The sequence below is a fragment of the Salvelinus fontinalis genome, chromosome 2 (genome assembly GCF_029448725.1).
Source record: "Salvelinus fontinalis isolate EN_2023a chromosome 2, ASM2944872v1, whole genome shotgun sequence".
Classification (NCBI taxonomy): domain Eukaryota; kingdom Metazoa; phylum Chordata; class Actinopteri; order Salmoniformes; family Salmonidae; genus Salvelinus; species Salvelinus fontinalis.
This window is the reverse complement of record NC_074666.1, coordinates 4791391-4804997: the sequence shown is the minus strand read 5'-3', so window position 1 is coordinate 4804997 and position 13607 is coordinate 4791391. Positions and strand designations below refer to the sequence as shown.

Genomic DNA, 13607 nt, shown 5'->3' with positions numbered 1-13607 from the left:
TCTCTCTGTAACTCCCCCTCTCTCTGTAACTCCCCCTCTCTCTGTAACTCCCCCTCTCTCTGTAACTCCCCCTCTCTCCGTAACTCCCCCTCTCTCCGTAACTCCCCCTCTCTCCGTAACTCCCCCTCTCTCCGTAACTCACCCTCCTCCTTCTCTGTAACTCACCCTCCCCTCTCTCTGTAACTCCCCCTCTCTCCGTAACTCACCCTCCTCCTTCTCCGTAACTCACCCTCCCCTCTCTCCGTAACTCATGCTCCCCTCTCTCCGTAATTCCCCCTCTCTCTGTAACTCCCCCTCTCTCCGTAACTCACCCTCCCCTCTCTCCGTAACTCACCCTCCCCTCTCTCCGTAACTCCCCCTCTCTCTGTAACTCACCCTCCTCCCGTCCCTCTCCGTAACTCACCCTCTCTCTGTAACTCACACTCCCCTCTCTCTGTATCTCCCCCCCTCTCCGTAACTCACCCTCCTCCCGTCCCTCTCCGTAACTCCCCCTCCCCTCTCTCTGTAACTCCCCCTCTCTCCGTAACTCCCCCTCCTCCCGTCCCTCTCCGTAACTCACCCTCTCTCTGTAACTCACACTCCCCTCTCTCTGTATCTCCCCCCCTCTCCGTAACTCACCCTCCTCCCGTCCCTCTCCGTAACTCCCCCTCCCCTCTCTCTGTAACTCCCCCTCTCTCCGTAACTCCCCCTCTCTCCGTAACTCAAACTCCCCTCTCTCTGTAACTCCCCCTCTCTCCGTAACTCACCCTCCTCCCGTCCCTCTCCGTAACTCACCCTCTCTCTGTAACTCACACTCCCCTCTCTCTGTATCTCCCCCCCTCTCCGTAACTCACCCTCCTCCCGTCCCTCTCCGTAACTCACCCTCCCCTCTCTCTGTAACTCCCCCTCTCTCCGTAACTCACCCTCCTCCCGTCCCTCTCCGTAACTCACCCTCCTCCTTCTCTGTAACTCCCCTCTCTCTGTAACTCACCCTCCTCCCGTCCCTCTCCGTAACTCACCCTCCTCCTTCTCTGTAACTCACCCTCTCTCCGTAACTCACCCTCCTCCTTCTCTGTAACTCCCCCTCTCTCTGTAACTCACCCTCCTCCTTCTCTGTAACTCCCCTCTCTCCGTAACTCACCCTCCTCCCGTCCCTCTCCGTAACTCACCCTCCCCTCTCTCTGTAACTCACCCTCCTCCTTCTCTGTAACTCCCCTCTCTCTGTAACTCACCCTCCTCCCGTCCCTCTCCGTAACTCACCCTCCTCCTTCTCTGTAACTCACCCTCTCTCCGTAACTCACCCTCCTCCTTCTCTGTAACTCCCCTCTCTGTATCTCCCCCTCTCTCCGTAACTCACCCTCCCCTCTCTCTGTAACTCATCCTCCTCCCGTCCCTCTCCGTAACTCACCCTCCTCCTTCTCTGTAACTCCCCCTCTCTCTGTAACTCACCCTCCCCTCTCTCTGTAACTCACCCTCCTCCCGTCCCTCTCCGTAACTCACCCTCCTCCTCTGTAACTCCCCCTCTCTCTGTATCTCCCCCCCTCTCCGTAACTCACCCTCCTCCTTCTCTGTAACTCCCCCTCTCTCTGTAACTCACACTCCCCTCTCTCTGTATCTCCCCCCCTCTCCGTAACTCACCCTCCTCCCGTCCCTCTCCGTAACTCACCCTCCTCCCGTCCCTCTCCGTAACTCACCCTCCTCCTTCTCTGTAACTCCCCCTCTCTCCGTAACTCACCCTCCTTCTCTGTAACTCCCCTCTCTCCGTAACTCACCCTCTCTCTGTATCTCCCCCCCTCTCCGTAACTCACCCTCCTCCCGTCCCTCTCCGTAACTCACCCTCTCTCTGTAACTCACACTCCCCTCTCTCTGTATCTCCCCCCCTCTCCGTAACTCACCCTCCTCCTTCTCTGTAACTCCCCCTCTCTCCGTAACTCACCCTCCTCCTTCTCCGTAACTCACCCTCCTCCCGTCCCTCTCCGTAACTCACCCTCCCCTCTCTCTGTAACTCACCCTCCTCCTTCTCTGTAACTCCCCTCTCTCCGTAACTCACCCTCCTCCCGTCCCTCTCCGTAACTCACCCTCCTCCTCTGTAACTCCCCCTCTCTCCGTATCTCCCCCTCCCCTCTCTCCGTATCTCCCCCTCCCCTCTCTCCGTCTCTCCCCCTCTCTCCGTCTCTCCGTCTCTCCCCGTCTCCCCGTCTCTCCCCCTCTCCCCGTCTCTCCCCCTCTCTCCGTCTCTCCCCCTCTCTCCCCCTCTCTCCGTCTCTCCCCCTCTCTCCGTCTCTCCCCCTCTCTCCGTCTCTCCCCCTCTCCCCCTAACTCACCCTCCTCCCGTCCCTCTCCGTAACTCCCCCTCCCCTCTCTCTGTAACTCCCCCTCTCTCCGTAACTCACCCTCCTCCCGTCCCTCTCCGTAACTCACCCTCTCTCTGTAACTCACACTCCCCTCTCTCTGTATCTCCCCCCCTCTCCGTAACTCACCCTCCTCCCGTCCCTCTCCGTAACTCCCCCTCCCCTCTCTCTGTAACTCCCCCTCTCTCCGTAACTCCCCCTCTCTCCGTAACTCACACTCCCCTCTCTCTGTAACTCCCCCTCTCTCCGTAACTCACCCTCCTCCCGTCCCTCTCCGTAACTCACCCTCTCTCTGTAACTCACACTCCCCTCTCTCTGTATCTCCCCCCCTCTCCGTAACTCACCCTCCTCCCGTCCCTCTCCGTAACTCACCCTCCCCTCTCTCTGTAACTCCCCCTCTCTCCGTAACTCACCCTCCTCCCGTCCCTCTCCGTAACTCACCCTCCTCCTTCTCTGTAACTCCCCTCTCTCTGTAATTCACCCTCCTCCCGTCCCTCTCCGTAACTCACCCTCCTCCTTCTCTGTAACTCACCCTCTCTCCGTAACTCACCCTCCTCCTTCTCTGTAACTCCCCCTCTCTCTGTAACTCACCCTCCTCCTTCTCTGTAACTCCCCTCTCTCCGTAACTCACCCTCCTCCCGTCCCTCTCCGTAACTCACCCTCCCCTCTCTCCGTAACTCACCCTCCTCCTTCTCTGTAACTCCCCCTCTCTCTGTAACTCACCCTCCTCCTTCTCTGTAACTCCCCTCTCTCCGTAACTCACCCTCCTCCCGTCCCTCTCCGTAACTCACCCTCCCCTCTCTCTGTAACTCACCCTCCTCCTTCTCTGTAACTCCCCTCTCTCTGTAACTCACCCTCCTCCCGTCCCTCTCCGTAACTCACCCTCCTCCTTCTCTGTAACTCACCCTCTCTCCGTAACTCACCCTCCTCCTTCTCTGTAACTCCCCTCTCTGTATCTCCCCCTCTCTCCGTAACTCACCCTCCCCTCTCTCTGTAACTCATCCTCCTCCCGTCCCTCTCCGTAACTCACCCTCCTCCTTCTCTGTAACTCCCCCTCTCTCTGTAACTCACCCTCCCCTCTCTCTGTAACTCACCCTCCTCCCGTCCCTCTCCGTAACTCACCCTCCTCCTCTGTAACTCCCCCTCTCTCTGTATCTCCCCCCCTCTCCGTAACTCACCCTCCTCCTTCTCTGTAACTCCCCCTCTCTCTGTAACTCACACTCCCCTCTCTCTGTATCTCCCCCCCTCTCCGTAACTCACCCTCCTCCCGTCCCTCTCCGTAACTCACCCTCCTCCCGTCCCTCTCCGTAACTCACCCTCCTCCTTCTCTGTAACTCCCCCTCTCTCCGTAACTCACCCTCCTTCTCTGTAACTCCCCTCTCTCCGTAACTCACCCTCTCTCTGTAACTCACACTCCCCTCTCTCTGTATCTCCCCCCCTCTCCGTAACTCACCCTCCTCCCGTCCCTCTCCGTAACTCACCCTCTCTCTGTAACTCACACTCCCCTCTCTCTGTATCTCCCCCCCTCTCCGTAACTCACCCTCCTCCTTCTCTGTAACTCCCCCTCTCTCCGTAACTCACCCTCCTCCTTCTCCGTAACTCACCCTTCTCCCGTCCCTCTCCGTAACTCACCCTCCCCTCTCTCTGTAACTCACCCTCCTCCTTCTCTGTAACTCCCCTCTCTCCGTAACTCACCCTCCTCCTTCTCTGTAACTCCCCTCTCTCCGTAACTCACCCTCATCCTTCTCTGTAACTCCCCCTCTCTCCGTAACTCAACCTCCTCCTTCTCCGTAACTCACCCTCCTCCCGTCCCTCTCCGTAACTCACCCTCCTCCTTCTCCGTAACTCACCCTCCTCCTTCTCTGTAACTCCCCCTCTCTCCGTAACTCACCCTCCTTCTCTGTAACTCCCCTCTCTCCGTAACTCACCCTCTCTCTGTATCTCCCCCCCTCTCCGTAACTCACCCTCCTCCCGTCCCTCTCTGTAACTCACCCTCTCTCTGTAACTCACACTCCCCTCTCTCTGTATCTCCCCCCCTCTCCGTAACTCACCCTCCTCCTTCTCTGTAACTCCCCCTCTCTCCGTAACTCACCCTCCTCCTTCTCCGTAACTCACCCTCCTCCCGTCCCTCTCCGTAACTCACCCTCCCCTCTCTCTGTAACTCACCCTCCTCCTTCTCTGTAACTCCCCTCTCTCCGTAACTCACCCTCCTCCCGTCCCTCTCCGTAACTCACCCTCCTCCTCTGTAACTCCCCCTCTCTCCGTATCTCCCCCTCCCCTCTCTCCGTATCTCCCCCTCCCCTCTCTCCGTCTCTCCCCCTCTCTCCGTCTCTCCGTCTCTCCCCCTCTCTCCGTCTCTCCCCCTCTCCCCGTCTCTCCCCCTCTCCCCGTCTCTCCCCCTCTCTCCGTCTCTCCCCCTCTCTCCCCGTCTCTCCCCCTCTCTCCGTCTCTCTCCCTCTCTCCCCCTCTCTCCGTCTCTCCCCCTCTCTCCCCCTCTCCCCCTAACTCACCCTCCTCCCGTCCCTCTCCGTAACTCCCCCTCCCCTCTCTCTGTAACTCCCCCTCTCTCCGTAACTCACCCTCCTCCCGTCCCTCTCCGTAACTCACCCTCTCTCTGTAACTCACACTCCCCTCTCTCTGTATCTCCCCCCCTCTCCGTAACTCACCCTCCTCCCGTCCCTCTCCGTAACTCCCCCTCCCCTCTCTCTGTAACTCCCCCTCTCTCCGTAACTCCCCCTCTCTCCGTAACTCACACTCCCCTCTCTCTGTAACTCCCCCTCTCTCCGTAACTCACCCTCCTCCCGTCCCTCTCCGTAACTCACCCTCTCTCTGTAACTCACACTCCCCTCTCTCTGTATCTCCCCCCCTCTCCGTAACTCACCCTCCTCCCGTCCCTCTCCGTAACTCACCCTCCCCTCTCTCTGTAACTCCCCCTCTCTCCGTAACTCACCCTCCTCCCGTCCCTCTCCGTAACTCACCCTCCTCCTTCTCTGTAACTCCCCTCTCTCTGTAATTCACCCTCCTCCCGTCCCTCTCCGTAACTCACCCTCCTCCTTCTCTGTAACTCACCCTCTCTCCGTAACTCACCCTCCTCCTTCTCTGTAACTCCCCCTCTCTCTGTAACTCACCCTCCTCCTTCTCTGTAACTCCCCTCTCTCCGTAACTCACCCTCCTCCCGTCCCTCTCCGTAACTCACCCTCCCCTCTCTCCGTAACTCACCCTCCTCCTTCTCTGTAACTCCCCCTCTCTCTGTAACTCACCCTCCTCCTTCTCTGTAACTCCCCTCTCTCCGTAACTCACCCTCCTCCCGTCCCTCTCCGTAACTCACCCTCCCCTCTCTCTGTAACTCACCCTCCTCCTTCTCTGTAACTCCCCTCTCTCTGTAACTCACCCTCCTCCCGTCCCTCTCCGTAACTCACCCTCCTCCTTCTCTGTAACTCACCCTCTCTCCGTAACTCACCCTCCTCCTTCTCTGTAACTCCCCTCTCTGTATCTCCCCCTCTCTCCGTAACTCACCCTCCCCTCTCTCTGTAACTCATCCTCCTCCCGTCCCTCTCCGTAACTCACCCTCCTCCTTCTCTGTAACTCCCCCTCTCTCTGTAACTCACCCTCCCCTCTCTCTGTAACTCACCCTCCTCCCGTCCCTCTCCGTAACTCACCCTCCTCCTCTGTAACTCCCCCTCTCTCTGTATCTCCCCCCCTCTCCGTAACTCACCCTCCTCCTTCTCTGTAACTCCCCCTCTCTCTGTAACTCACACTCCCCTCTCTCTGTATCTCCCCCCCTCTCCGTAACTCACCCTCCTCCCGTCCCTCTCCGTAACTCACCCTCCTCCCGTCCCTCTCCGTAACTCACCCTCCTTCTCTGTAACTCCCCTCTCTCCGTAACTCACCCTCTCTCTGTAACTCACACTCCCCTCTCTCTGTATCTCCCCCCCTCTCCGTAACTCACCCTCCTCCCGTCCCTCTCCGTAACTCACCCTCTCTCTGTAACTCACACTCCCCTCTCTCTGTATCTCCCCCCCTCTCCGTAACTCACCCTCCTCCTTCTCTGTAACTCCCCCTCTCTCCGTAACTCACCCTCCTCCTTCTCCGTAACTCACCCTTCTCCCGTCCCTCTCCGTAACTCACCCTCCCCTCTCTCTGTAACTCACCCTCCTCCTTCTCTGTAACTCCCCTCTCTCCGTAACTCACCCTCCTCCTTCTCTGTAACTCCCCTCTCTCCGTAACTCACCCTCATCCTTCTCTGTAACTCCCCCTCTCTCCGTAACTCAACCTCCTCCTTCTCCGTAACTCACCCTCCTCCCGTCCCTCTCCGTAACTCACCCTCCTCCTTCTCCGTAACTCACCCTCCTCCTTCTCTGTAACTCCCCCCTCTCTCCGTAACTCACCCTCCCCTCTCTCCATAACTCACCCTCCTCCCGTCCCTCTCCGTAACTCACCCTCCTCCTCTGTAACTCCCTCTCTCCGTATCTCCCCCTCCCCTCTCTCCGTATCTCCCCCTCCCCTCTCTCCGTCTCTCCCCCTCTCTCCGTCTCTCCGTCTCTCCCCCTCTCTCCCCCTCTCCCCGTCTCTCCCCCTCTCTCCGTCTCTCCCCCTCTCTCCGTCTCTCCCCCTCTCTCCGTCTCTCCCCCTCTCTCCGTCTCTCTCCCTCTCTCCCCCTCTCTCCGTCTCTCCCCCTCTCTCCGTCTCTCTCCGTCTCTCCCCGTCTCTCCCCCTCTCTCCGTCTCTCCGTCTCTCCCCCTCTCTCCGTCTCTCCCCCTCTCTCTGTAACTCACCCTCTCTCTGTAACTCACCCTCCTCCCGTCCCTCTCTGGCTCATAACTGACTCCAGTTCATCCAGGAAGATGGTGGAAGGGGCGTGGTACCGAGCCAGCTCAAACAACACCTGGAGAGAGGAGGTCATTATATCAACTAATAAACACCCCAGTCTAACATTCATACAGGGACATCAGACAGCCACGTACCCTGACCAGCTTCTCAGAGTCTCCTCTCCACTTGCTGACGATGCTGGAGGCTGAGATGTTGAAGAAGGTGGTGTTACACTCTGTGGCTACAGCCTTGGCCAGCAGTGTCTTACCTGTACCTGAGAGGAGAGGTTAGGAGTGTGTGTAGGTGTGTGTAGGTGTAGGTGTGTGTGTGTGGGTGTGTAGGTGTGTGTGTGTGTAGGTGTGTGTGTAGGTGAGTGTGTATGTGTGTAGGTGTGTGTGTGTAGGTTTGTAGGTGTGTGTAGGTGTGTGTGTGTAGGTGTTACCTGGAGGCCCGTATAACAGCAGACCTTTCCATGGAGACAGGATGCCAGTGAACAGCTGTGGATACTAAAGACAGAATGAAGGAATGTTATACAACCATACAACCATCCCCGTCACGATACAACCATACAACCATCCCCGTCACGATACAACCATGTAAACATCCCCGTCACGATACAACCATCCCCGCCACGATACAACCATGTAAACATCCCCGTCACGATACAACCATGTAAACATCCCCGTCACGATACAACCATACAACCATCCCCGTCACAATACAACCATGTAAACATCCCCGTCACGACACAACCATGTAAACATCCCCGTCACGATACAACCATGTAAACATCCCCGTCACAACACAACCATGTAAACATCCCCGTCACAACACAACCATGTAAACATCCCCGTCACAACACAACCATGTAAACATCCCCGTCACGATACAACCATGTAAACATCCCCGTCACGATACAACCATGTAAACATCCCCGTCACGATACAACCATGTAAACATCCCCGTCACGATACAACCATGTAAACATCCCCGTCACAATACAACCATATAAACATCCCCGTCACAATACAACCATGTCTATAAACATCCCCGTCACAATACAACCATGTCTATAAACATCCCCGTCACAATACAACCATGTAAACATCCCCGTCACAATACAACCATGTCTATAAACATCCCCGTTACAATACAACCATATAAACATCCCCGTCACAATACAACTATGTCTATAAACATCCCCGTCATAATAGAACCATGTCTACAAACATCCCCGTCACAATACAACCATGTCTACAAACATCCCCGTCACAATACAACCATGTCTACAAACATCCCCGTCACGATACAACCATGTAAACATCCCCGTCACAATACAACCATGTAAACATCCCCGTCACAATACAACCATGTAAACATCCCCGTCACAATACAACCATGTAAACATCCCCGTCACAATACAACCATGTCTACATCCCCGTCACGATACAACCATGTAAGCATCCCCGTCACAATACAACCATGTAAACATCCCCGTCACAATACAACCATGTCTACATCCCCGTCACGATACAACCATGTAAGCATCCCCGTCACAATACAACCATGTAAACATCCCCGTCACAATACAACCATGTAAACATCCCCGTCACAATACAACCATGTAAACATCCCCGTCACAATACAACCATGTAAACATCCCCGTCACAATACAACCATGTCTACGAAACATCCCCGTCACAATACAACCATGTCTACAAACATCCCCGTCACAATACAACCATGTCTATAAACATCCCCGTCACAATACAACCATGTAAACATCCCCGTCACAATACAACCATGTAAACATCCCCGTCACAATACAACCATGTCTACATCCCCGTCACGATACAACCATGTAAACATCCCCGTCACAATACAACCATGTCTACATCCCCGTCACGATACAACCATGTAAACATCCCCGTCACAATACAACCATGTCTATAAACATCCCCGTCACAATACAACCATGTAAACATCCCTGTCACAATACAACCATATAAACATCCCCGTCACAATACAACCATGTAAACATCCCCGTCACGATACAACCATGTAAACATCCCCGTCACGATACAACCATGTAAACATCCCCGTCACAATACAACCATGTAAACATCCTGTCAGATGGGCCGTACTGTAAGGTGGGCCGTACTGTAAGGTGGGCCGTACTGTAAGGTGGGCCATATACTGTATGATGGACCATATACTGTAAGATGGGCCATATACTGTAAGATGGGCCATATAGTGTAAGATGGGCCATATACTGTAAGATGGGCCATATACTGTAAGATGGGCCATATACTGTAAGATGGGCCATATAGTGTAAGATGGGCCATATAGTGTAAGATGGGCCATATACTGTAAGATGGGCCATATACTGTAAGGTGGGCCGTACTGTAAGGTGGGCCATATACTGTAAGATGGGCCATATACTGTAATATGGGCCGGGCCGTACTATAAGATGGGCCGTACTGTAAGATGGGCCATATACTGTAAGGTGGGCCATATACTGTAAGGTGGGCCGTACTGTAAGATGGGCCATATACTGTAAGGTGAGCCATATACTGTAAGGTGGGCCATATACTGTAAGGTGGGCCGTACTGTAAGGTGGGCCGTACTGTAAGGTGGGCCGTACTGTAAGGTGGGCCATATACTGTAAGGAGGGCCGTACTGTAAGGTGGGCCGTACTGTAAGATGGGCCATATACTGTAAGGTGAGCCATATACTGTAAGGTGGGCCATATACTGTAAGGTGGGCCATATACTGTAAGGTGGGCCGTACTGTAAGGTGTGCCGTACTGTAAGATGGGCCATATACTGTAAGATGGGCCGGGCCGTACTGTAAGATGGACCGGGCCGTACTGTAAGATGGGCCATATACTGTAAGATGGGCCATATACTGTAAGATGGGCCATATACTTTAAGATGGGCCGTAGTGTAAGATGGGCCATATACTGTAAGATGGGCCGTACTGTAAGATGGGCCATATACTGTAAGATGGGCCATATACTGTAAGATGGGCCATATACTGTAAGATGGGCCATACTGTAAGGTGGGCCATATACTGTAAGGTGGGCCATATACTGTAAGATGGGCCGTACTGTAAGGTGGGCCATATACTGTAAGATGGGCCATATACTGTAAGATGGGCCATATACTGTAAGATGGGCCATATACTGTAAGATGGGCCATATACTGTAAGGTGGACAATATACTGTAAGATGGGCCATATACTGTAAGATGGGCCATATACTGTAAGGTGGGCCATATACTGTAAGGTGGGCCATATACTGTAAGGTGGGCCATATACTGTAAGATGGACCATATACTGTAAGGTGGGCCATATACTGTAAGATGGACCATATACTGTAAGGTGGGCCATATACTGTAAGGTGGGCCGTACTGTAAGGTGTGCCGTACTGTAAGATGGGCCATATACTGTAAGATGGGCCATATACTGTAAGATGGACCATATACTGTAAGGTGGGCCATATACTGTAAGATGGACCATATACTGTAAGGTGGGCCGTACTGTAAGGTGTGCCGTACTGTAAGATGGGCCATATACTGTAAGATGGGCCATATACTGTAAGATGGGCCATATACTGTAAGATGGGCCGGGCCGTAATGTAAGATGGGCCATATACTGTAAGATGGGCCATATACTGTAAGATGGGCCATATACTGTAAGATGGGCCATATACTGTAAGATGGGCCATATACTTTAAGATGGGCCGTAGTGTAAGATGGGCCGTACTGTAAGGTGGGCCATATACTGTAAGATGTGCCGTACTGTAAGATGGGCCATATACTGTAAGATGGGCCATATACTGTAAGATGGGCCATATACTGTAAGATGGGCCATATACTGTAAGATGGGCCATATACTGTAAGATGGGCCATATACTGTAAGGTGGGCCGTACTGTAAGGTGGGCCATATACTGTAAGATGGGCCATATACTGTAAGATGGGCCATATACTGTAAGATGGGCCATATACTGTAAGATGGGCCATATACTGTAAGATGGGCCATATACTGTAAGATGGGCCATATACTGTAAGATGGGCCATATACTGTAAGGTGTGCCGTACTGTAAGGTGGGCCATAGACTGTAAGATGGGCCATATACTGTAAGGTGGGCCGTACTGTAAGGTGGGCCATATACTGTAAGATGGGCCATATACTGTAAGGTGGGCCGTACTGTAAGGTGGGCCATATACTGTAAGATGGGCCATATACTGTAATATGGGCCGGGCCGTACTATAAGATGGGCCGTACTGTAAGATGGGCCATATACTGTAAGGTGGGCCATATACTGTAAGGTGGGCCGTACTGTAAGATGGGCCATATACTGTAAGGTGAGCCATATACTGTAAGGTGGGCCATATACTGTAAGGTGGGCCGTACTGTAAGGTGGGCCGTACTGTAAGGTGGGCCATATACTGTAAGGAGGGCCGTACTGTAAGGTGGGCCGTACTGTAAGATGGGCCATTTACTGTAAGGTGAGCCATATACTGTAAGGTGGGCCATATACTGTAAGGTGGGCCGTACTGTAAGGTGTGCCGTACTGTAAGATGGGCCATATACTGTAAGATGGGCCGGGCCGTACTGTAAGATGGGCCGGGCCGTACTGTAAGATGGGCCATATACTGTAAGATGGGCCATATACTGTAAGATGGGCCATATACTGTAAGATGGGCCGTAGTGTAAGGTGGGCCGTACTGTAAGGTGGGCCGTACTGTAAGATGGGCCATATACTGTAAGATGGGCCATATACTGTAAGATGGGCCATATACTTTAAGATGGGCCGTAGTGTAAGGTGGGCCATATACTGTAAGATGGGCCGTACTGTAAGATGGGCCATATACTGTAAGATGGGCCATATACTGTAAGATGGGCCATATACTGTAAGATGGGCCATATACTGTAAGATGGGCCATATACTGTAAGATGGGCCATACTGTAAGGTGGGCCATATACTGTAAGGTGGGCCATATACTGTAAGATGGGCCGTACTGTAAGGTGGGCCATATACTGTAAGATGGGCCATATACTGTAAGATGGGCCATATACTGTAAGATGGGCCATATACTGTAAGATGGGCCATATACTGTAAGATGGGCCATATACTGTAAGATGGACCATATACTGTAAGGTGGACCATATACTGTAAGGTGGGCCATATACTGTAAGGTGGGCCATATACTGTAAGGTGGGCCATATACTGTAAGGTGGGCCATATACTGTAAGGTGGGCCATATACTGTAAGGTGGGCCATATACTGTAAGGTGGGCCATATACTGTAAGATGGACCATATACTGTAAGGTGGGCCATATACTGTAAGATGGACCATATACTGTAAGGTGGGCCATATACTGTAAGGTGGGCTGTACTGTAAGGTGTGCCGTACTGTAAGATGGGCCATATACTGTAAGATGGGCCATATACTGTAAGATGGACCATATACTGTAAGGTGGGCCATATACTGTAAGATGGACCATATACTGTAAGGTGGGCCATATACTGTAAGGTGGGCCGTACTGTAAGGTGTGCCGTACTGTAAGGTGTGCCATATACTGTAAGATGGGCCATATACTGTAAGATGGGCCATATACTGTAAGATGGGCCATATACTGTAAGATGGGCCATACTGTAAGGTGGGCCATATACTGTAAGGTGGGCCATATACTGTAAGGTGGGCCGTACTGTAAGGTGGGCCATATACTGTAAGGTGGGCCATATACTGTAAGATGGGCCATATACTGTAAGATGGGCCATATACTGTAAGATGGGCCATATACTGTAAGATGGGCCATATACTGTAAGGTGGACAATATACTGTAAGATGGGCCATATACTGTAAGATGGGCCATATACTGTAAGGTGGGCCATATACTGTAAGGTGGGCCATATACTGTAAGGTGGGCCATATACTGTAAGATGGACCATATACTGTAAGGTGGGCCATATACTGTAAGATGGACCATATACTGTAAGGTGGGCCATATACTGTAAGGTGGGCCGTACTGTAAGGTGTGCCGTACTGTAAGATGGGCCATATACTGTAAGATGGGCCATATACTGTAAGATGGACCATATACTGTAAGGTGGGCCATATACTGTAAGATGGACCATATACTGTAAGGTGGGCCATATACTGTAAGGTGGGCCGTACTGTAAGGTGTGCCGTACTGTAAGATGGGCCATATACTGTAAGATGGGCCATATACTGTAAGATGGGCCATATACTGTAAGATGGGCCGGGCCGTAATGTAAGATGGGCCATATACTGTAAGATGGGCCATATACTGTAAGATGGGCCATATACTGTAAGATGGGCCATATACCTTAAGATGGGCCGTAGTGTAAGATGGGCCGTACTGTAAGGTGGGCCATATACTGTAAGATGTGCCGTACTGTAAGATGGGCCATATACTGTAAGATGGGCCATATACTG

At 52.9% G+C, this 13607-nt stretch overlaps 1 protein-coding gene across 3 annotated transcripts in view; it reads right to left on the bottom strand.

Annotated features, from left to right (window-relative positions):
• Positions 1 to 13607, bottom strand: part of katnal2 (katanin p60 subunit A-like 2) — a 107030-nt gene that overhangs the window by 12234 nt on the left and 81189 nt on the right. For all 3 annotated transcript variants that reach the window (XM_055861353.1, XM_055861359.1, XM_055861370.1), the window contains 3 exons: positions 7582 to 7645; positions 7295 to 7413; positions 7124 to 7215 (listed from right to left, as the gene is read on the bottom strand). In XM_055861353.1, coding sequence (XP_055717328.1) covers positions 7124 to 7215; positions 7295 to 7413; positions 7582 to 7645 — 275 coding nt within the window. The remainder of the gene's footprint in view (positions 1 to 7123; positions 7216 to 7294; positions 7414 to 7581; positions 7646 to 13607) is intronic.